Source organism: Pezoporus occidentalis, unplaced genomic scaffold (genome assembly GCF_034315485.1).
Source record: "Pezoporus occidentalis ecotype Australia unplaced genomic scaffold, CSIRO_AGI_Poc_V1 ctg28, whole genome shotgun sequence".
In the NCBI taxonomy this organism is placed as follows: Eukaryota; Metazoa; Chordata; class Aves; order Psittaciformes; family Psittacidae; genus Pezoporus; species Pezoporus occidentalis.
This window is the reverse complement of record NW_026914718.1, coordinates 3,635,036-3,656,662: the sequence shown is the minus strand read 5'-3', so window position 1 is coordinate 3,656,662 and position 21,627 is coordinate 3,635,036. Positions and strand designations below refer to the sequence as shown.

Below are 21,627 nucleotides of genomic sequence, written 5' to 3'. Positions count from 1 at the left end.
GCAAATGCTTTGTGTGCGCAAAACAGGCCTCTCCCTCCCCCCTAAACTGCTGAAGTCCACTCATAGCCTAGCAGGGAAGGAAGAGAACTCATCATAGGAAAGTAAGGGACTGCCAAGACTGAGGACTGATGACACCTTCTGCCCCATCCCAGAGAACCCATGACAAAACCATGCTGTTAATGCAGGCAGAATGCTCTGTGATTCTCCATACTGTTCCCCCCAAGGAAAAACAACTTAATATAGAAAATTTGGCAGGGAACAAAGCTTTATTTAAAAAAAAAAAAAACTTAATCCAACCAGAAGTTATTGTCATGAATTTCCATACATGTGTGCCTTCTTGTTTCAGGTTATTTAGTTTTTTTTTCCCTAATAATTGCCATTTTGTTTCAGGAACCTAGTGCTGTGGAAATCGCAGTGATGGTTCACAGCAAGGCTTGCTGTGCAGCACAGCTGGGAATGTGAGTTTCCTCTGTTGGTAAAGTCTTCAGCATTTATCTGTGACACTGAAGGGGTAAAATCAAATAAAACAGCATCAAAGTCAACCTCCATGTACCGACTTCTCATGCAGAGGATCAGCAAGCTGCTTTGCCTTACCACATGCTGTGCACTATGGCTATCAGGACCTCAGCTGCTTTCCTCAAGGATCTTCCTCTCTCTGAGTGCTGAGACTGCCCATCCTTGCAAACTGCAGACCAGCCTCCAAAACAAGACACAAACGATACATGAATCTGTCATGGGAGGCTTAACTGACGCCAATGGAAAAGGTCCAGCAGAAATTGGCCACCAGTATTATGGTCCCATCTGAGGCAGACTGCTACATGAGGTCTGATTCAAAGCAAAACTCAATTCAAAGCCAGGCCTTTGCAGAAAACTTCTGGAGGAGCCTACACCAATAACCCTTCAAAGCCAGAGAGAAAGCTCTCAGTTGAAGGAGATCAATAATACTACAGGACCTGCCCTGTGGGCAAAGACAAGGAAAGCAGCTGCTAAAAACATCTGTGGAATATCCAACAACCCCCTGCTGTCATGCACTGGTACTTTATCTGTCATGCAGGCTGTCAGCAAAAAAGCTCAGAAAGTATTTTGTGCACACTTAAATCCAACAGTGAGCTGAGCTCGGCAAAGTATTTGCTTCATCTGGCGGCAGAAGCCTCACAGCCTGACTGAATAATCAGTAAGCTTTGGCTACTCAGTAGGCACTCAAAAGGCATCAGCCAACTAGGAACAGAATTCTACGCTGAAACGAATAATGTCAAAAGCAACTTAAACATCAATAAATGTCACCTTTGTTTGTCCTTTACCTGTTACATGATGTGATTTTCCTTTCAAAAACAGCAAGGAAGGAACCACTTCATGCAGCAAGAGCCTCTTTTACCCCCTCACGCAAGGAAGTGTTCTACATTACCCCTGTGCCGCTGGAACGTTAAAAGCTTTCCCATTTGCAAGTGCTGCTCCGCACGCCGCTCTATACAGAACAGCCACAGGAGCCGATGCTTTCAAAGGCGATGAACTCCTGTAGTTCACACCGGCTTCAGCATTCCTATCGATCAACAGATGTCTGACTCGAGGGCAACAGCAGCCTGAACAAGCTTTTAATGTTGTTTTTCCCCCTTTAGAATCAAACAGGTAGGAAAAGACCTCTAAGCTCATCGAGTCCAACCCTTCCCCAGCACTGCCAAGGCCACCACTAACCCACGTCACTGAGGACCTCATCTACACGGTGCATAAACACTTTCCGGGACTGGGTAGCCTGCTCCTTTATCAACCAACACTTGTTACAGCTATACCGGTACCACCTCCTCTTTATTCCCCGCTACAAGGCTCCCGGACCGTACGGCTACAAGCGCTCTGAAAAGCGCATCCACCGCCAAACGTCCCCAGCCGCGCCGCCCAGACACAGGACAGCCGGCTCCAACAGCACAGCCCCACCGCACCCCCGCATGGCCTTAACCCCTCGGAGCCGGTGATGCGACCAAGGGCAGGGAAGCAATCCCAGGAACCGGAAAGAACAAAAAACCCCACAAACAAGCACCGCTTGATCAGAAATCCGCCTTTTTCTCCTCAAAACAGCCCCGATCCGCCTCCAGCAGCGCGGGCCGCCGGGAAAAGGCGCGGCTACGCGCACGTCGGGCGTCGTGGCGTCACGGCGCTCCGCCGTTCGTGCGACGTGGCCTTGGCCTGGCAGCGGTAAGGGCGGTGGGGATGGCACCGGGACGGGTTGTGAGCCCCCTGCTTCCATCCAGCCCTGTCCCGGGGGGCTGAGGCTGTCACGGTGCGGGGGGGCTGGTGTAGATGGCCCGGCCGCGGTGCTGGGGAGGGGAGACGTGAGAGAGCCCGATCGAAGGGACCCGGGGGCAGCCGGTCTGTCTGGTGTCCTGCTCGGGGTGGGCAAGGCCGGCAGATGCTCGCTTTAAGGATGGGGTTGGACCGCGGTACTGCCCTCGCTGCTCACCAGCCCGCCGGCAGCAGGTTTTGGCCTGGGGGGGTTCTTGAGGCGGGTGGCCGTTTTCCATTTAGACGCCTGCCGTATGTTCTCAGAGGCGCAGTGTAGGGCGTAAGCTGAAAGCAAACTGGGATGGAGCTGTTGCCTCTTCAGTGCCGAAAAGCATCATTTTTCGTGATTTTTAAAGGCAATAGTAGGCCCTCGTGTTGATACAGTGTATTTTCGGCAAAATGGAAGTACCTTTTAATGCCTGGTTAGGTTGCAGTACGACATTTTAAATTACCTTACAGATTTAATTGGTAACTGCTTTTTCTATTCCTGTAACTAAAAAATCCTCCTTTCATGGCTCCACCAATTAAATCCATTCATCTTGGCAGGTAATCATGGATCAGGTAATGCAATTCGTGGAACCCAGCCGTCAGTTTGTAAAAGACTCCATACGACTTGTTAAAAGATGCACCAAGCCTGACAGGAAAGGTAAAGCACACAATAAACCGGAACGCAATCCTTATTTCACTTTAAATCTTATTATGTATCTTTCCAAATGTCACTTCTGTTGATTCATTTGTTGTGAATGTTTCTCAGGATGAGATTTAAACTTGAGCAGTTGTCCAAAAGTTAACAAGTTTGTGGTTCTGGATATAATAAGCTTGATTGTGTTCTTTTCTGGTGTGTACGAAGGTGCGTGAGCAGTACTAAATCTCATTGTATGAAATAGGCCAAGTAGCTGAAATAAGCCATTTTGAGACAGGCAAGTGGTAATTCTTATGTATTAGGTAAACTGATCTGGGAAGAAGGTGGTGTGCACTTTAACAAGTTTGACTGCATTCAACTTGGGGGAAATTGTGGAGAAAACTGCTTGTTAAATAAGCAAACACTTCATTTTAGGAGCCTGAAAAGGAACTAGGGTTACTTTCTGCAGTTGTCCATTCAGCCCTTCACAGTTGTCAGTGACTGCCTGACTGGGACAGGAAGAACTTTGTTGCTGGAAGTACAGCAGAGAAAGTTTTGGGACTTTCTCAAAGGCTTCACAGAACCTGTAACTAGAATTAGCTGTAGCAGGTTGTCCCTAGTGGTAGTAGTTAAGGTGCTTTATTCACATGACATCTTTTGAGATCAGTGAGGAACTTTGTTCACTGTCAGACTGGCAGGGTGGGTTGTGAGGGGCTGTTGACCTTAGTCCACTTCATGGCTGCTGCCTTAAAGTAACTGAGAATATCACTTAAGTACTCAGTTTTTGTGAGGACATAAGATGCTTTCTTCCTGTGGCAGGCATAAATCAGCTTTTCCATGTTTGATGCTGTATTGAGGATTATTTGCAGAGATACAAAGGGAAGATAATGGAATAAATGTGCCATGAATTGTTACAGACTGTGGGTATTCCTGATTCTGCATATTACTGAATGAATGCTGAGATTGGCCATGCTTCACCAAAAGCATGCTTCACCAAAGCAGCACCTTCCCCCTTAAAACTCCTCTATCTAATGAAAAAGTGGATTTGTTTCTCAGTGTCATACAGTTTGACCTGCTTCCTCTGTCACATTACTGTTTGATAAAGAGATCTCTCTCCTTTGGTCACTGTAGTGCACATCTCCTCCAGTGTGCCACACACAAGGTGTCCTATACTAAAGTTTTTGTTTTTTTTTTTTGCAGAGTTCCAGAAGATTGCCATGGCAACAGCAATAGGCTTTGCGATAATGGGATTTATTGGTTTCTTTGTCAAACTGATCCACATCCCCATCAACAATATCATTGTGTAAGTAAATATGGTCGTACTTACATATTTCAGTTTCACTACATTTTGCATTCATTTTTACCTGTTCAGTTTTAAACACAGGATGCTCGTGAGCCCTGCAGGATCCATGTTACTTTAGTATATGTGCATTTCACATGTTAGTGTAATATGGTGGGTATTACTTGATTCCAAGGACTGGATCAGGAAGTCGGTTCTTAATGTAGGATGCTGCAAAATATTAATAGAATCATAGATACCCAGGTTGGAGGGACCTGAAGGATCATCTGATCCAACCTTTCTTGTCAAAGCATGACCTAGACTAGATGTCCTGGCACCCTGTCCAGCCCAGTCTTAAAAGTGTCCAGCGCTGGGGAATCTACCAGTTCCCTGGAGAGATTATTCCAATGGCTGTTATCATAGTGAAAAATTTTCCTTTTGTATCCAGCCGGAATGTCTCCAGGAGTAACTTGTGCCCACCATTCCTCCTCTTTTCCACATGATTCCTTGTAAAAAGGGAGTCTCCATCTTCTTTTTAGCCACCTTTGAAATACTGGAACACGGTGGTAAGGTCTCCCCTGAGCCTTCTTTACTCAAGGCTGAACAAACCCAGTTCCCTCAGCCTTCCTCAGCTTCTGAGTCCTCTCATTACTGAGTGCTATATATGTTTAAAGCCTGGTTTTACATGTAACTGCATTTTGTGAAATACCTTTTGGAATGAACGTTGCAGCATGAAAAAATTAACCCTCAAGTTGACCAGAAGCTGTGGTACTGACATATTAACCCTGCCAATTATCATAGAATGGTTTGGGTTGGAAAGAACCTTAAGATCATCTAGTTCCACCCCCTGCCATGGGCAGGAATGCCTCACACTAAAATCTTCATTCTCCAGAGCTGATGTCATCCCATTTCTAGCACTGGAACAGGTTAAGTACTATTCTGTGACTTGTGGCTTGCTTTATACCTTTAAGAGTGGTCCTGTAGGCGAGAGGAAGTGTCTGAAAATAAGAGATAAGCTATAACTGTAGTAATGTTTGTCCTAAACAGGGCAGTGGTGGGAGGATGAATCAGACTTCAGGTGGATTACTGGATCACACTTGATTAGTTGAAATTGATTACTTTGTTCTCTCAACAGAGGCGGCTGAATATTTACCATGAAGAACAAGATGTTGTGACACTTGCTGCAAAGATTTCACAGCTTTAACTTGTTTTCTATTAAACCAGTTCAGTTTGGGTTTTCAAACATTCTTGTCATGCCTCTTTTTGAAGTCTGTGGGATCATAACTGTATACATTACATGCTTTTTTTTGCAGTACTACTGTTTGTGTTTCTTTGGTTTGATGGTTTTACTACTTTTTTAAACTGTACTAGAATAACAGGGGTAGGAAGGAATCTTGGGACATCTCTAGTCCAACCGCCCCCTCAAATCTGGGTCAGCGTTGCATTGTGACAAGGTTGCTTAAGGTTTTGTCCAGTCAAGTACTGAAAACCTCCAAGGGTGACAAACTTTTATCAGAAGCTGTTCCAATGCTTAATTTACTGCTTACTAAACGGCATTGTTACAGCAAAAGTAGACAGGAAGAAAACAGCGTTACTGTACCCTCTCAAGTGGTGATTTTTAAGTCTGTTAACTGGAATTCTAGTTTCTGGAATCACCATGATAACCCATAATAACTTTCTGCATTTGGAAGTCCTGTTAGGTTATGTTATATACTTGACACGGGGAAAATATTCCATCAAATAAAGAACTTGTGTAATTCAGACAGCTAAACTTAGGTGGTTACTAAGATGTACAGTTTGAGGTTAGGTTAGTTGCCAGAGATACTAAACAGTCCTTAAGCAAATGAACTTGCTTACAGTATTGGGTAGGCTGTACACCCCTTTTTGGATAATGGTTCTGTAAGACAACTGCACATAAAATTATAAAGAGATCTGCATTTGTTGACCTGGAAGTTTCTGTTATAAAATGATTGAATATTTTGATTTTGAAAACTTAAGTGTGCAAAACCTTTGGTAGATGCAATGCTCTTCCTCCTGAGATTGAAGAAAGCTTACTGTAAGCATTTGGTATTTGCAAAAGTTACAATGCTAGTTCTATTACAGACTTTAAACGCACTTAATACTTGGAAATCTGATATTGGTATTACAGTAAAAGTGATTTCTTCAGTACACAAAGTTGCTTTGTCAGTAGAAAGTTCAGTTATTGATCTCCTTAAAAAATCATCACCAGCACCTACGTATGTTACAAATCAGGACAGAGAAATGAGATTAACTAACTTTAGTGCTATCACCTTTTAATATAGTTATACTGTGTGCACTGTGTACTGTATTTCCTTTTGGCAGAAGGGGAAAAAGCCAGCAATGTAATAAAATACTTTGTAAAAGAGTCTGAACTAACCTGATAAGCAGCAGCAGTGCCTTTACATCCACTTCTGTTTGTGACTATTTTTGAGTAGCAACTTGTGCCTTCTGATTAAGTAGTGTTAGGTGCCAGAATGAAGTATTCAGTTGTTGCTACTAATGTTGATTGGATCTCAAATGACTTTTATTTCAGATCTCTTTTTCATTCAGTACATAAAAATCAGTGCCTGCTTTTATCTTTTGGCACAGCTTTACTGTCTTAATTCAGTGAAATTCTGTAGTAATTTGAGTTGAATCATATCAGAAAAGGTAGCTATAGCTGATCCTGTATTTTGATAGACATTGTCCACAGCAAAGGCTTGTCCGTCTCAATGGTTACAGTCCCGGAGTTGTCATAGGTGTTGGAAGTACTGACGAGCGTTCCAAACTGCAGCATCTGGTTAGCTATGCAAAATAAGGGAGAGAGAGTGAGTGGTACTCTTGAAACAAATGCATTGATAGAGATTTATTGTTGTAAAGGCTGCTGCTCCTGCAAAGAAGGAAAAAGCAGCTGAGTAAATCTAACCCAGATAAACAACATCTAAAATAGCTATGCTAAATATTAATTAGCTTGTATGAGACTATCCAATGACCTGTAGAGGGAATAAATTAATACTTAATCCCCAAATTAGCATTTTGAGTTCACAGCAGATTATTTATTACAGGAGCAGATTGTTGAATGTCCCCCAAAATTTCACATCTGGAAATCTGTATTCCATTAGCATCAGCTGAAGTAACAGTGCTAGATAAGGTATTTACAGTGAAATAAAACAGAAGATCTTACTGCAGTTCCAAACATGGAATTAATTTTAGCCCAGCAGCAAGCCTATAATCTCTTAAAATGAAAACAGTTTTAGAGCAGAGGCCAGTAGTTAATCATATAATCATGCAATGCTTTGGGCTGGAAGGGACCTTAAAGCTCATCCAGTTCTAATATCCCTGCCATGGGCAGGGACACCTTCCACTAGAGCAGGTTGCTCCAAGCCCCGTCCAACCTGGCCTTGAACACTGCCAGGGATGGGGCAGCCACAGCTTCTCTGAGCACCCTGTGTCTCACCACCCTCATAATGAAAAACTTCTTCCTAATACCTACTGTGAATCTCCCCTCTGTCAGTTTAAAGCCATTGCCCCTTGTTCTGTCACTACAGGCCCTATGAAGAAGTCTCTCTGCAGCACTCTTGTAGGCCATTTTTAGTTGGTAATTATTTAACAAGTAGTACTATTCAACAGCTTTTGCTTCAAAGTAAATGAGTTGCATCTTCTGCGTACTTAGTGAGGTAGGTGTCCCTGTGCATTAGTTAGACCCAAACTTGGTCCTGGGTTCGCTCTGACAAATAGCTGATGTCAATTTTAGGAGAGTTTAACCCATGTAACAGTGCAGTTACAATGATAGTTTTGAAATGTCTGTGAAGTTCTAAACAACGATTCTGTCTCAGTTTAGCTGACATGTTTTAAGGGTTACATAGACTTCCTACAAGCTGAGACCAAAGATACAAGCTGCCCCCAAACTTACAAACATATCAACTTCCCTAAAGGCACTTTTAAGACTAGTCAGTTCTGTATCAGTCCTTGCTCATACAGGGGTTCAGAGAAGGAGCCCAGAAACTATTCTTTGTTTTAGTTTGTAAAGCCAAATGATAGGTCTTACTCACTGGTGCCAGAGCTACATTTCCATGGAGGATACAGAGAGCTGTAACTGGGGAGAACTGTTCAGGCCCATCAGCAAGTCTGTGTGGCCTGTCAGAATTGCCAAATCATGCATTAATACTGAAGGAGGAATCTTCTGGCTTTGCTATCATGTTGCCCACTGCAAGTGAAGATCTCCCTGTGATCAAGAGGTGTGCAGAACATCATACTAAGCTCTATTTTGTAATATGCAAAGGAGACAAAGAGGGGCGTATGAACATGGGCTATAGTAAACTTGTCTGCAAGTTTACAACAGCAGCTGTCTCCCCATTGCTGGAAGCTGCACAGGAGGAATTGAACTTGCTAGGTTCTATGGCTTGAAAATGAGAGCCTGACAAAAGGCAGGACACACAATGTGGTTCAGTGTCTCTTCTGCCACATCTCTGCCTGCTGCTGCTTCTTCCTGTCTCACTCTTGTTTTTAGCCTGAAAAGAACTGAAGACTGCAAGCTGTGTTTGGTTAGAATGAGAGACTAACACCTGAGTTCTACTGCTTTAAAATGAGAGTCCTACCATTTGAATCTCTCAGGAGTTTGGAGCATTAACTGCAATGCAGGGCAGAGGTTCAGCAAAAAGGAGAGACACCCCCCCTCCCCGCCCAAAAAGCTAACAACAACAAAGTACTGTACTAACTAGATCGATGAAATAGACCTAAAATAAAGGTGCTAGCTTCTATCAGGATGATTTTGTACACGCAGGAGTGCTGGGCAGGCTCTTAAGACAAATGCTAGGGAGAAGTAAGTTATGTTTGCCTTTGTAAGAGACTGTAGAGGCCAGTGGGGTGATGCCTGGCCAGAAGCTGATGCATTGGACTGAGTTTCCAGAGAACCCAGATCTCACCCTTTGCCAGTAACTTGATAAAGGTGAGGTAACACATGGGCAGAGTTTCTAGTGTAAAATAGTACCAAAATCCTGTGTTACAGCCAAGTTACGAATGTCTTACAAACTAAAGTCAGTTTTAAGTAGGAAAGAAGCTTAAATAGTTTACAGTATTTGTTGACACACAAATTACCCATTTTTGGTTACTATATATTGAAATTTGAAAGTGGGAGTGGGGAGGAAGAGCTTTGTGGATACTCTTCTGTGTAAACCCACTCATTTAGTATCATTTATTGCTTCTTGCTCAAGACTGTCAGAATAATTCTTAATGTTTCATCTTTGCCTATGAAATAATGGCTCTGCAGAAGGCAAGAATTAAGAACAACATGGCAGCTTAATGAAACAAAACTCTAAAGCAGTATTTCTTCATGCATAAAATTAAGTGAAAATGAGAGGCCTGTTTTTTGCTTTAAATAAAAAGTCCTTGCCCACTAGATGGAGCCTTTTATCTTTTTCTATCAGATTCTTCTGTGCAAGAATCACCGTTTGAAATGCTGAAGTGAAAAAATGCAGGACCCATAAAACTACTGCTGATTCACGTGGCTCAAATGGAATAACTCCAAGCACTTGGTTTCACAACCAGCCAACACTTCATAGAATCATGGCATGGTTTGGGTTGGAAAGGACCTTAAGATCATCCAGTTCTAACCCCCCTGCCATGGGGAGGGAAGCCTCACACTAGACCATGTCAGCCTTTCAATTAGTATCACTAAAAATGCAAACTTTCTATTTAATCCATGAACAGAAATTAATGTGAAAAAACAGGTTTAAGCCATTAAAGGAACTAAGAAAATGTACATATCTACTGCTTCTAGGAAAACTTCCCGCTGTATCATGCATTATCACATAAAGTTTACAAGGTCAAAGCCTGGAAGTTTTATCAGTTCATAATCCATTATCAGTTCATAATTGATCCAGTCAAAGTGTATTTACAGATAATGGACTGTTGATGAAATACACAGCATCTTCCAGTGTAGCTATACTCACTCTTTACTCTCCATCCATAAAGTCAGCATGTCTTGGTGGCACTGAGGCCAGGAGGCCCTGCCCTCAAGGAAAGCCATGGGGGTCAAGAGTGGTTACAGGAGAAGGTAACTAAGTTGTAGTTCTATAGCGTAGTTTTGACGTCTGACAACTCTGAACTTGGGAACTAAAAGCAAATGCTGTTCCTGCCTTCTGGAAAATAAAACACAACAACCAACCAACCACCACCATACAAACCAAAGCAACCAACCAGAACTATTATAAGACAGCTTTTTAAGGCATGCTCTATGTTCTTATTAGCAATGAGTCTCATTTCTGTCTCATGGATTGCAACATACCACTCATTCAGAGGTGAACATGGTCTTGGGCAGGGCTTATTTTGATGTGGTACTGGAGCAGTGTTTTTCTAGCAGGTTTTGTTTTGTTTAGCAGGTGGTTGCATCTGTCAGGGTTTGAGATGCTGGAAATAACTTAGAGAGTTATCTGAGGGGAGGCTCGTAGGTGAGCTTCCCAAAGGAGCATAATCACAAACATCATTATTTCCTAGACATCCCTTTTGCTGACAATTTATATGACAAAGGATGTTCCATTAACCCTAAAACTGCCTATTTCCAGTATTTTATTGCTTGTCTTCTGATAGTTTTTTTAATACACAATTCTAAGGAAGCCTTGGGGAAAAATGTTAACCTTGGATATGAGATTCTGAATTGATCAAGCTTATGGTTGCCAGAACATTTGGAAATGTTACCAAAGTGCACCCCATGAGTAATCGAGCTCTATAAGAAAGATCAAATCAAAAAGCCCAAACCTAAAAATGTTTTTTTAGAAACTCTTACCGTATTTATACCTCTACCACTGTTGGGAGTTTTTGTTTTCTGTTGACAGTACTAAAAAGGAGACCCAAGCCTTTCATGCAATGTGTTCACCACTGTGCTGCAGGCTTTCAGCCTGGAAACTAAGTGTGGACTAATTAGAACTAGATTGGGTCTCATCATGTTAGGTGCTGCAAAAACACCGTCTCTCAATATCAAGTTATTCCTCTTAATAACTGTATTCATGATGTAGTAGACTTATAAACACTATGACTTCATTGTACTATTTAGGATACTTGAAGTCCAGCAGAAGAGAGCTTATACCAAGACCTCATGTACATTTTATGCGCTGCACTTAAGCAGGGCTTGAGGGAGGCACATACAGAGGAAAATCTTCTTAAACATATCATATATGGCAAAAGCAAATGATGTCATTAATTTGAAAGGCTTAACTGAACAGGAGGCTCTCTGGTTATTTCTACATCTATACCAAACCACAGTAAAATTTGGACAGCTGAGAGGGAGGCTCTTAACTGCAGTATCTAATACTTGTGGTAGGTGCAAGTTCCTCCTTACCAAGGAGTATTGAAGGAAAGGATTTTGGTGTGAGAATGGCTGAACGGTCACACCTCATGTCTGTTATATGAAGACATGTAGGCAAACGGAAGCCTTCTGGAAAACCCTTGACTGTAAAGCATAGAAGTGTCCCCACTTCATGGGATTTCACCAACAAGTCAGGGTCCTGCTACTGTTTCCACAAATGACTGAGAACAAAACACTGTCACAATAAGCATGTTCCATACAGATACCGCCACAGCTGTCCGATGCTTCCTTTTCTCAATTGCCTTTCTTGATTGCTTTCTGAAATATGTAAATTCACACCTTGCTGAATCCCACCACTGAAAATAGAAATAGGTACAGGAATACAAGCAGACTGCCACTGGGGGCATGGATGTTTGCAATATTAATTAATTATTAATTAAGAGCCATATTATAGCAAATGTAATCCTCTCTCCCCCACCCCCCAAGGCAAATGCTGCATCAAAATGATAGAAAATTAAGATGAATAAGATGAAACACAAGTGCAAGTGAAATACTGAACTATCAGTTGGTACTCTGATACAGCTGATCTGGCAAGAATTTCCCTGATGCTCTATGTTGGGAGCAAAAATCTGCATTTCAATGGAGATGCATTAGTAACGTATGAGCTAGTACTCTGCAGGTCACCCTGTGTCTGCAGAACAGCAGCATTAATTTTGCTGTTTAAAAATAAAACCCAAACAGTTTATAGACTGATTTTCCTTTCCTTCCTCCTAGTTTTACACCTGCGGTTAGACTGACTTCACTGGAGTTAATCTTAATGTACGCTGAAGGATACAAAGGAAAAATTGGGTCCTTGATGTCTGTGTAGTGGGAGCTGCAAAACCTGAAGTTGCAAATAACAGTAATGTACAATAAAACACAAACTGTTTTCAATACTGATACAACAGAGAAGTACCGTGAGGGCTTGCAGGGTCAGCTGGGAGGGGACAGATCCCCTCAGGCCCAGGGGGAGTTTTGGAGAAGCAGAGACTGCATTAGGCGATATTTATAACTACAGTAAGTTTTGGTACTTGGTGTTTTGTAGCACAGAACAATGTCGTGTAATCCCAATGGATTTGTATGAGTGGGCTCCTGAAAGCATCAAGAGCATCTGGGGTGAAGGGGGCCCAGCAGGCAGGCCCAGGGTGTTATTCCGCTGGTTCAGATAGTGGCAAAGATGCTGGGCAGGGGTTCTGCAGCACAGGGAATTCAGGAGGTGACAACAAAAGCACCGGCTGCCAATGCTTAACGATTTAATTTAGAAAGAGAGAAAAATATGTTAACAGAACTGTGTGTTCTCCCCTGGAGAGAAACCACCCATGTGGGTGAGCCTTCAGCAATGCAAATGGATGTCAGGAATCTGCACATTTATTTCCAGCACACATTTTTTTTCCCCAGCTTTATAATCACGGTGGTACTGTAAGAACAGCTCAAACTCCTCCTGCCACATCACCTGCTTGGCAGTAATATAAAAGGATAAGCTGATAAAAATGATGCTAAGAAATGGAGTGCTTCCTACGCAAATGTCTCTGCAGCTACTACTGCCTCACCAGAATCAACAACAGTCATTAACTGCAGGAAGTTTCCATGGCTATTAGCTGCATTTGAGCACCAATAAGAAGATGTGCTCCAGTGTTTGTTCAAAATCACTTTAGCCTCTCAACTTCAAGTGACCTAGAAAGTCTATCACAGAAACTATATGCATACTATTATATACTACATATTTTATATATATAACAATGTATAATATATGGTATAGATATAATAATCTGTTTTCAGTAGTGCCTTTCCAGCCTAGATATGATAAAGCTGTACCAATACTACAATAGTAAAGTGATTTACCAAAAATGTAAGTATAAAGTAAGTCAGGGAACTAGCTGGCCTAGGGCGATTGTTGCGCTAAGCTAAAGGCAAAGCCAGGCTATGTTAGTTTAGCCAGTAAGAAGCAGTGTTTGCTTAATTTTTGATGCTTTCCAGTAAGTTTCTGTAATGTTCATCTAACTACCTACAACTCTAAGGGGCTGTATAAGTGACAGGTACTATGAATAACAGCGTTACAGCACTGAAGAAACAGCTCCTGAAATAACATATAGCTTCAGTTTGACAGTTACTACTGCAGAGATCTTGCATATTATCCAGGCAAAATAACTCTGCTATTTTGGTCTGCCTCCCCTTTGTGCAAGATGAAGAACGCTGTTCTCATGAGGAAACAGGGGCAAGAATAATGCTAAGATGCATCAGTTAATGAACTGTCTTAGTTCCAGGCTTATCCATCAGACACCTCATAGTGCACATCATCCTGTTACGCTGCCTTGTGTTAGACACACTGCTTAGTCACACAAAGCTGAGAACGACACTCTGGTAGAACACTGGGACCCAAGAATAGCTGAAAAAAAAATGATGGCCTATCCTGGCATTTCATTTGTAAGCTCTGGTTTGACATGATGGCAAAGAACCTAAAAATATTTGCTATTTTGAAAACTTCCTCACTGCCAAGTTGACATGATATATCTAATGGTGAAATCTACCAAATTCCAAGTGATCCTAGCAAATGACCACACACAGTGCTGCAGAAAGGAGTGAAATTCCCCCTACATTCTTCATTGATTAACCTGTTGGAGATAGGGAAGAGAAATGGGGGAAGAGGAAGGAGAGGTAATCTTTTCCTGACCCAAATCTCAGGGCTAGTAGACTACATCCATGTACTCAAGCTTCCAACAGCTTGGCACCAGAAAGCTTTCCAACACAACCAGATCCAGGATGGAACTTGATCAACATCTTGCCTCTAGCTACAGTCATTTCCCAGCACTTCGTGTAAAGACGAAAAAAGCACCCTCTCACAGAAACCTATCTGTCCTTCAGTGGGTTTTTAAGTGTGACATTAGTTAACCAGAACACATAGCTAATTATTTTTCTCTTCTATTCTTTGGCATCCTCATATATCCTGTCACATTATATTCATAAATTCACATGAAGAGGCAGGGAGATTTTCAAAACACATGCATAATACAAGTCTCCCAGCTTCAGTGTGGTGCCGTTCTTTCCCATCCTTTGCAAGAATGTGCAGATACAACAATTATTCCTGTAACATCCAAACCAGGCCCTTGCTGAAATATGCGTGTATGGATATTTTCTCAGGAAACATATGGATATTTTCTCAGTAAGTACGTACACAGCTTGGGTTAAATCACCCAGGGGATCTCGTTCATCCATAGCATGGAGAACAGCAGCACTACCATAAACACTGCACAATGGTTTCAGACAACCTCTTCTACTGCCTATCAGTGCATATGAAGAGTCCCCAGTGTCAAGTCTGCCATCAAATTCAGCACTGCTCTGCTTCCTTTCTCTGTGGTGAGGATATGATTATCCTAAGGGAGTTCATCTAAAGCCAGTCCCTAGCCAGCCCTGAAAACCAAATTTAAGCAGGCTTGCTTCTCCTCCTTATCACTGCTGCCAGCACTAGCTCAGCTCCATATCCAGAGGCCTGTTCTGCTGCACAAGTTGCTCTGTCATTGGGCTCCAATGCCAAAATTAAATTAAATATAATTTGACAAAGCTCTGTAAAGGCTCAGTCCTTAAGTCCAGCTTCTGCTGTGTTCTGTAGGGGCAGAAAGCAGAGCAGCTGAATGGTAGTGGGCTGGAATCAGTATCTGTGGCTGTATGCAACATTCAAAGTTAGAATAGTGAAGGTCAAAGCAGATCTGGGAGGAGTTCAGCATCTTGTAGATCTAAACCCTTCCTCCCCAAGTGCAGCCCCAACCAAAGCTGACCCAGGCCATGGCTGCTCCATTCAGGCTGCCGGATGGCCCCAGGAGCCATGTACATGCAATGAATGCTCTGGATCGCCAGTTGCAGGGTGTATTGCTCCCAGACCTCATGTGAATCAAGTTGCCAGAGCAGAGAGATTATTAAACTGTGCCAGAATAGTGCACCTGGTGCTCAATGAGTTCCTCTGACCATAAGGAAGTGAACTGTTGCCTTCACCTCTCAGCACCGGTCAGGGTACCTTCTGTGTGCTGTGCCACACTGAACCCCAGGATAGCTGGCTGCACAGTGGCTTGCAGAGGGCAAAGGCATCGCCAGTCCTGAATGTAAGCAGCAGCCCCTCTTAGCTACTAGCACTTTATTACAACTAACCTACTTAGATCAAATTAAATCCCTAACAAATAATTCTCTTCTGAAAGCTTTAATAGTGAACGGCACCATTTCCTGAAAGAGTTTTATGGAAATATGATACTACATTTACACGGAAAAATGAAAAGAACAAACTCCAATATTCCTCTTTGTGCACAAAAGGCACCATCAATAAAGCGGCTGTGCTTTTGTCTAAAACATTTCTCTGGAAGCAGGTAATTATTATTTAAATACCCCACACTGATCCGCTCCTGACAGCTCACAAGGCACATGTTCATCTGCTTGCTCTCCCTGACAGCTGATCTATTCTCAGCACAGGTGACTAACTAATAAAGTCTATTATATTTCTAATATAAAAGTAGTTCCATTTCTCTTTACCCCTTCCCAGCAGCACTGCTTCCTTTCACTGTGCTGGGGTGGGATGCTGCGAGAGGTTTCTCAGCTGTGGTTATTTTCGCCTCTACAATTGCTGTGCATGACTTCGAATTTTAGACTACTCTGCTTTCTTTCAGGAGAAACAATTAGACACAGATAATATCACCCTGAGGATGAAGCAAAAGCAATTATTTCTGTTGCAAAACGTCCCCCTAGATCTTCATGTGAACAACTAAGCTTTTTGATTTTTAATTTTATTACTTTGTCTTTCTGTTAACAAATAATTAATATGATTACTAATACCCTGTGTACCTCTAATGTGTATACTATTTCAATTATAAAGCCATTACTGATGCTTATTAATTCTATTCCATTTATCTTCAAACTTGCACGTTTAACTTAAAACATTTGTTGACATTCATGCAGCTGTAGCTCCTCCAAACTCACTCGCAGGAATCCAGCCAAGTTTATCTGCTGCAACCTGAGACAGAACATGTCTGAAGGGGGCCTACAAGGATGCTGGAGAGGGACTCTTCATCAGGGACCGTAGCACCCCTTGTAGGACAAGGGGTGATGGGTTTTAACAGGGGAAGTTCAGTTTAGATATAAGGAAGAAGTTCTTTACTGTGAGGGTGGTAAGGCACTGGCACAGTTTGCCCAGGGAAGTGGTAAATGTTCCACCATGGCAGTGTTCAAGGACAAAGACTTGAGCAACCTGGTCTAGTGGAAGGTGTACCTGGTTGTGGCAGGGGGTTGGAACTGGATGATCTTATTGGTCCTTCCCAACCCAAAACATTCTATGATTCTATGAAATGCAACAGGAGACTGCAAACCACACTGGCTTTAGTTCACAGTCACTCAACTGGATTAGATGGCTTTCCATGACCTCTGAAAAAGAAAGGATTTTTTTCAAACAGTCCACTATTTCCAACAAAAATGACAGGACACAGCAAAGTCTACTTGAACTAGGAATACCCGCTTCTTCCACTTCACTCATCATGAGAGCACTTTCCTCAGGAAGAACACGGGAATGATGTCTGCCACGTACAGGAAAATTAGTGCATATGGCTCATTCAAAGTTCTTGTCTGTTTGCTTTTACAGTCTTTTTTTGGATACCAAACTCAGCACTGTCACTGCTGCTGAATACAAACAGCTTCCAAACATAATGTTTGTCCCCAAAATTAAAAAAGGGAAACTCATCATTAAAGACAAGCCCTAAGTCTCACTGACTGTCAAAGACATTACTGGAGTGGAAAACCAGCTACTGAGGATCCTTGTGCTTCTTGTGCACTCTGTAAAAGTCCAATTGATTTTGGGTAATGATTTCCAATAGGAGCAATGCTCTGTGTTGGTGTGCTTCCTCCTCCTGACCTTTGAAGAGCCTTCTCACAGCCCCCTGCTCCCCTTTAGCTAAGTGGCTAGTGATTCATCCTCTACATTCAGAAACATGTCATGCACTTCCAGGCCCTGTGATTGTTAAGGATTCAATGGTTTGGGAGATGTTTCCTCCTGCTTCTTCTCTGGGGAACACTGCTTTAGCAGGGCTATACCATGCTTTCTGGGCTGAGTGAAATTAAAGGCTTCTGCATTAATGATGGATGCAGTGCAACGTCAGGCACTGCCCAGGCCAGGTGATGTAAGCTCCTGACCCTCAAACACAGAGGCCGAAAACACTGCTAAATTAATGTAGTGCTACATGGCGCAGTCAGAGACATTAAAGTTTTAAGAGTGCAATTGATTATCTGTAGTTCAACTTTCAAACACATTGGTCAAGATGGATTGCAACAGTCATGCTGTGGCACAGTGATGCATGTCAGCAGGCTCTCAGTTTTACTGTGTGCAGGACTTGACATTGGCTTTTAACCTACCAATAAACCACCCCAACATGCTGCGAGAAGTGGGAAGGAAAAGGAATTACAAATCCAGTGGTCCCATGTAAAATCAAAGATTAAGCCAACTACATTGCAGCTTGTCTACTTCTGCCAACACCAGTGAATTTCTAGTACTTGGGGTTGAAAGGTCATGATGGCTGTAATTGCCAAGGAAGGAAATACATCCTCAAAACAGCCTCTTTTATGCTATGGGGAGCTTTCATAAAGTAAATCTGATTTACAGCCTGGGATGTTCCTTATCTCACCTGAAATACATCTTCAGGTGAGATACATCTTCAAACATCTGTCATTCCTCACTAATTACCAGTGTCTGAGGGGTACTGCAGGAGAAATACTCCTATCAACAGCTGAGGAAGCTACCTTTCTGAAGTCTATGTTGAACTCAAAATCAGACTTATTAAATATGAATGGCTCTTATTTGACATTGCTTTTCCCATCCTGGCCATTTGGTGTACTGAACATTTTCCAATCTTGTTTTGTAGTCACTTCACAACATAGAACCACAGAATCAACTAGGTTAGGAACGACCTCTAAGGATCATCGATTCCAACCGTTACCCCAGGACTGCCAAGCCCACTATTAAACCATGTCACTAAGGGCAAACTGATCTCACTTCATGATCTCAACTCACAGTCTCCTACCCCACATAATGGCCTAGTCTGTACAGCCGCCCCTCAGTATCTCCCCTCAAGATCTCCCATCATGGCCACCCATCACAGCCCATGGCCACTCCTGCTCTCCTCTCATGATTTCCCCTCACCCCTCATGGCCACCCTTTGTCTCCCCTCAAAATCTTCCCTCAATCCCCTCTCCTCTCCCCTCATGAACTCCCCTCTCAACTGCTCCTCTTGACCTCCCCTCACAACTGCCCTTCTCCCATATCAAGCCATATCTCTTTCCTGACTACATCAGCAATTGTCTCCCAGTCCACATTGCACAGGAGAGCTCCTCAGTTTGCCAAATGCCCTGCACACATTACAGGGAGTTCTAAGAAAACATAAAATGCTTGTGATCAGCACTTACAAAGGCCAAACCCTTTGCTCTTCTCCAAGACCTGCTTGCAGTGATCTACAAGCAGATGCATGTCATGCACAATACCTAGCAGAATTTCATAGACACTGTCTAACCCATGGTTTAAAATCGCCAGATGTGAAATACTTTATTTCACAAACAGGAAAAATTGCACTGAAAGCAAAATTATCCCAGAGGAAAAGCAAACTTTACTAAATATTACTATTAAAACATGACTGGAGGGTTGGAATGGAGGAACACAGACTCTTTAGGAAGGACAGGAAGAGCAGATGAGAAGGGGTATCACCCTCTACGTCAATGACCAGCTGGAGTGCTCAGATCTCTGCTTGGGGATGGATGTGAAGCTGACCAAGAGCTTATGGGTCAGGATTAAAAGTAGGGTAGGGACTGGGGACATTACACTGAAGGTTTGCTAGTTCTGGAAACAATGACAGCAGCTGAAGTGTCTCTTAAGTTCACATCTTTCTTCAAAGTGTAAAGATGAAAAAAATTTGCCCTGTAAAAGCTTTCTGCCATCTACAGCAGACCAAAGCAACTGTTAACAACTATAAGCCTTTCATTTGAATTATTTGACGCTCTACTATCCTAAATGGTCTATAACACCCAAATAAAAGTCTCTGATGTCTGTGTGCTCACAAAGAAAGCAGAACTACCCAAGAATGTATTGAGACACCTGAAGATTAATCCTGGGATGTTCCAATAGGAACATAATTAACCAGACGCATAAGTCTCAAAGCAAGCAAGACCTACAACTCTATTTCACCTCTTGGAAGATGTGGATATAGACACATTTTCCTCCTAGTATCATAACTTTCAGGGTACATTGTTACATATCACTACAAAGACATCCAGTGATATGGAAGAGGCCAGTGCATCTCAGAGGTAATCCTTAAATGTAGAGACGTCTTATGCACGTTTTGGACCGAATATCAGGCATGGTGATCACTGTGATATCACCATGGTGATACCTGTTTCGTAACTTAAGGCATGGTCACCTATCAAAAAATGTATCTGTTATGGAAGAGACAGCACTGCTTTCTAGAAACAGGCAGGCTTGTTTTAAGCCCATCAAAACAGTACCATATGCATGTCCACTACAAGTTAGATATCGTAAGACCAAGGGAAGCACTTTGTACTGATCCTCAAAATCAGCCAGGAAGGAAGGAAGTCTGATAAGAGCTTAAACCTTACTTCAGGGTGGGTTTAGAACAGACCAAGTAAAACAACATTCCCAGGAAGAGCTGGACAGCCTTGCACTGATGACTGGTGTAGATGTGCCCTGCAGCAATGAGGTCAGTACATGGCAAGAGGTTCGTCATGTCATGTGCAAGAGTGAAAACTGGATGATAAAGATTTTGAAGTACAGAGCTCATTTACAGGTACGTTAAGCAGAAAAGAGAGCAATAAAGTGTCAAGCCTAAAAGCTGTGAGCAAAATGTAGTTATATGACTTATAATATCACTGGCAGCCAGGCAGATAAATCTCTGCATGCTGCTTTGAAAGGGTACCTGTAAATAGTCATAGGATTCTCTCCAGCAAAGCACAGGACCTTTAAGAAAGGCCAGAATACTGCAAGAAGCTCTTACTCAAATATACCTGAAGTCAGTCAGCCATAAAGGATGTCTTACAGATGTCACACAAACTATACTAGAAATGGACTGAGGGGCTTGAAAATAATGTTGCAGAACAGAAAAAGTCCCTTGAATCTATCATTGTGGGCAAGGGAAGGAAGACTAACAAAGATTTAACTGTAGAAAAAAACCATCCTTTGGAAAGCTTTACTTGCTGTAGCACTCTCAACTTACTAAATGCAGTTTGCTGGCTACCCTCTGTTGCCCCCAGGTAAACACTTCTGTTAGAAAGTTTTGCTCCCTCTCTTGGATCACGGACTTCAAAAAGTCACGGAATGCCGAATGCAACACCGAGACAACTCCTGTAATTTGTAGGAGACAGAATGGACAATATCATTGATGTAGCGTAATGAGCCGTTTCCCTCCTCCCTACTGTGATTAATGGTTTGGAGAGGAGGTCTGCTTGCTGAGCTGATAGAAACATTGCTAGCCCTGGAGGCATGCCCTATATATAGTGCTGTGTGAGTACATGCATGAGAGATTGGCAGGCAGAAGCAGCTCGGGGAGCCTTTGTTATTGTCCAGTTTGCTCTTTCCTGAGCTCCTCCAGCCTGCACAGTCTGTGTAGCCTCTGGGAAGGCAGCTTTGGAATTGGTTTATTTCTTGGAAAAAGCTGCTGCTCTTGATGCATGGGATACAAAGTAATGTGACAGTGGTTGACAGCTGGGGGGAAGAGGAGAGGAAAAATCAGTTAAGTCGGGGTGTTTCACAAAGGAGCAGAAGGGAGATGGGGAGAATTGGAAAATTTCCCATTACCACAGCACGTGTGTGGTGGCAGATAGGAGTTACTGGTTTTAATACTACTACTACTAATCATTACTAAAACCAACTAAGTGGACCGTGGCCCTGGTTCTCATGGGGAACTTCAACCACCCTGATACCTGCTGGAAAGACAACACAGCACACACAATCCAGGAGGTTCCCACAGAGTGCTGGTGATAACTAATGGTAACTGCTTGGAGGAGCCAATGAGGAGAGGTGTGCTGCTGGACCTTGTGCTGACAAAGAAAGAAGGACTGGTTGTGGATGTGAAGGTTTGGGGC

General features: G+C 42.7%; 2 protein-coding genes and 1 long non-coding RNA gene across 7 annotated transcripts in view; 1 reads left to right on the top strand and 2 right to left on the bottom strand.

Moving 5' to 3' along the window:
• Window positions 1-280: 280 nt before the first annotated feature.
• LOC134167183 (uncharacterized) lies at window positions 281-1,668 on the bottom strand. Its single transcript, XR_009966129.1, has 2 exons — window positions 595-1,668; window positions 281-503 (listed from the first exon to the last, which is right to left on the bottom strand). It is a non-coding gene; the product is annotated as an uncharacterized LOC134167183 (long non-coding RNA).
• A 395-nt stretch (window positions 1,669-2,063) lies between these two features.
• SEC61G (SEC61 translocon subunit gamma) lies at window positions 2,064-5,418 on the top strand. The gene is made up of 4 exons (XM_062625420.1): window positions 2,064-2,187; window positions 2,821-2,920; window positions 4,097-4,199; window positions 5,311-5,418. The coding sequence occupies exons 2-4, from the start codon at window positions 2,827-2,829 to the stop codon at window positions 5,318-5,320; spliced, it is 207 nt and encodes a 68-aa protein (XP_062481404.1). The 5' UTR covers window positions 2,064-2,187; window positions 2,821-2,826; the 3' UTR covers window positions 5,321-5,418.
• A 1,280-nt stretch (window positions 5,419-6,698) lies between these two features.
• Window positions 6,699-21,627, bottom strand: part of TPK1 (thiamin pyrophosphokinase 1) — a 284,460-nt gene continuing 269,531 nt past the window's right edge. For all 5 annotated transcript variants that reach the window (XM_062625397.1, XM_062625401.1, XM_062625399.1 and 2 more), the window contains one exon: window positions 6,699-6,980. In XM_062625397.1, the coding sequence (XP_062481381.1) occupies window positions 6,850-6,980 (131 nt within the window). In that variant the 3' untranslated portion in view covers window positions 6,699-6,849. The remainder of the gene's footprint in view (window positions 6,981-21,627) is intronic.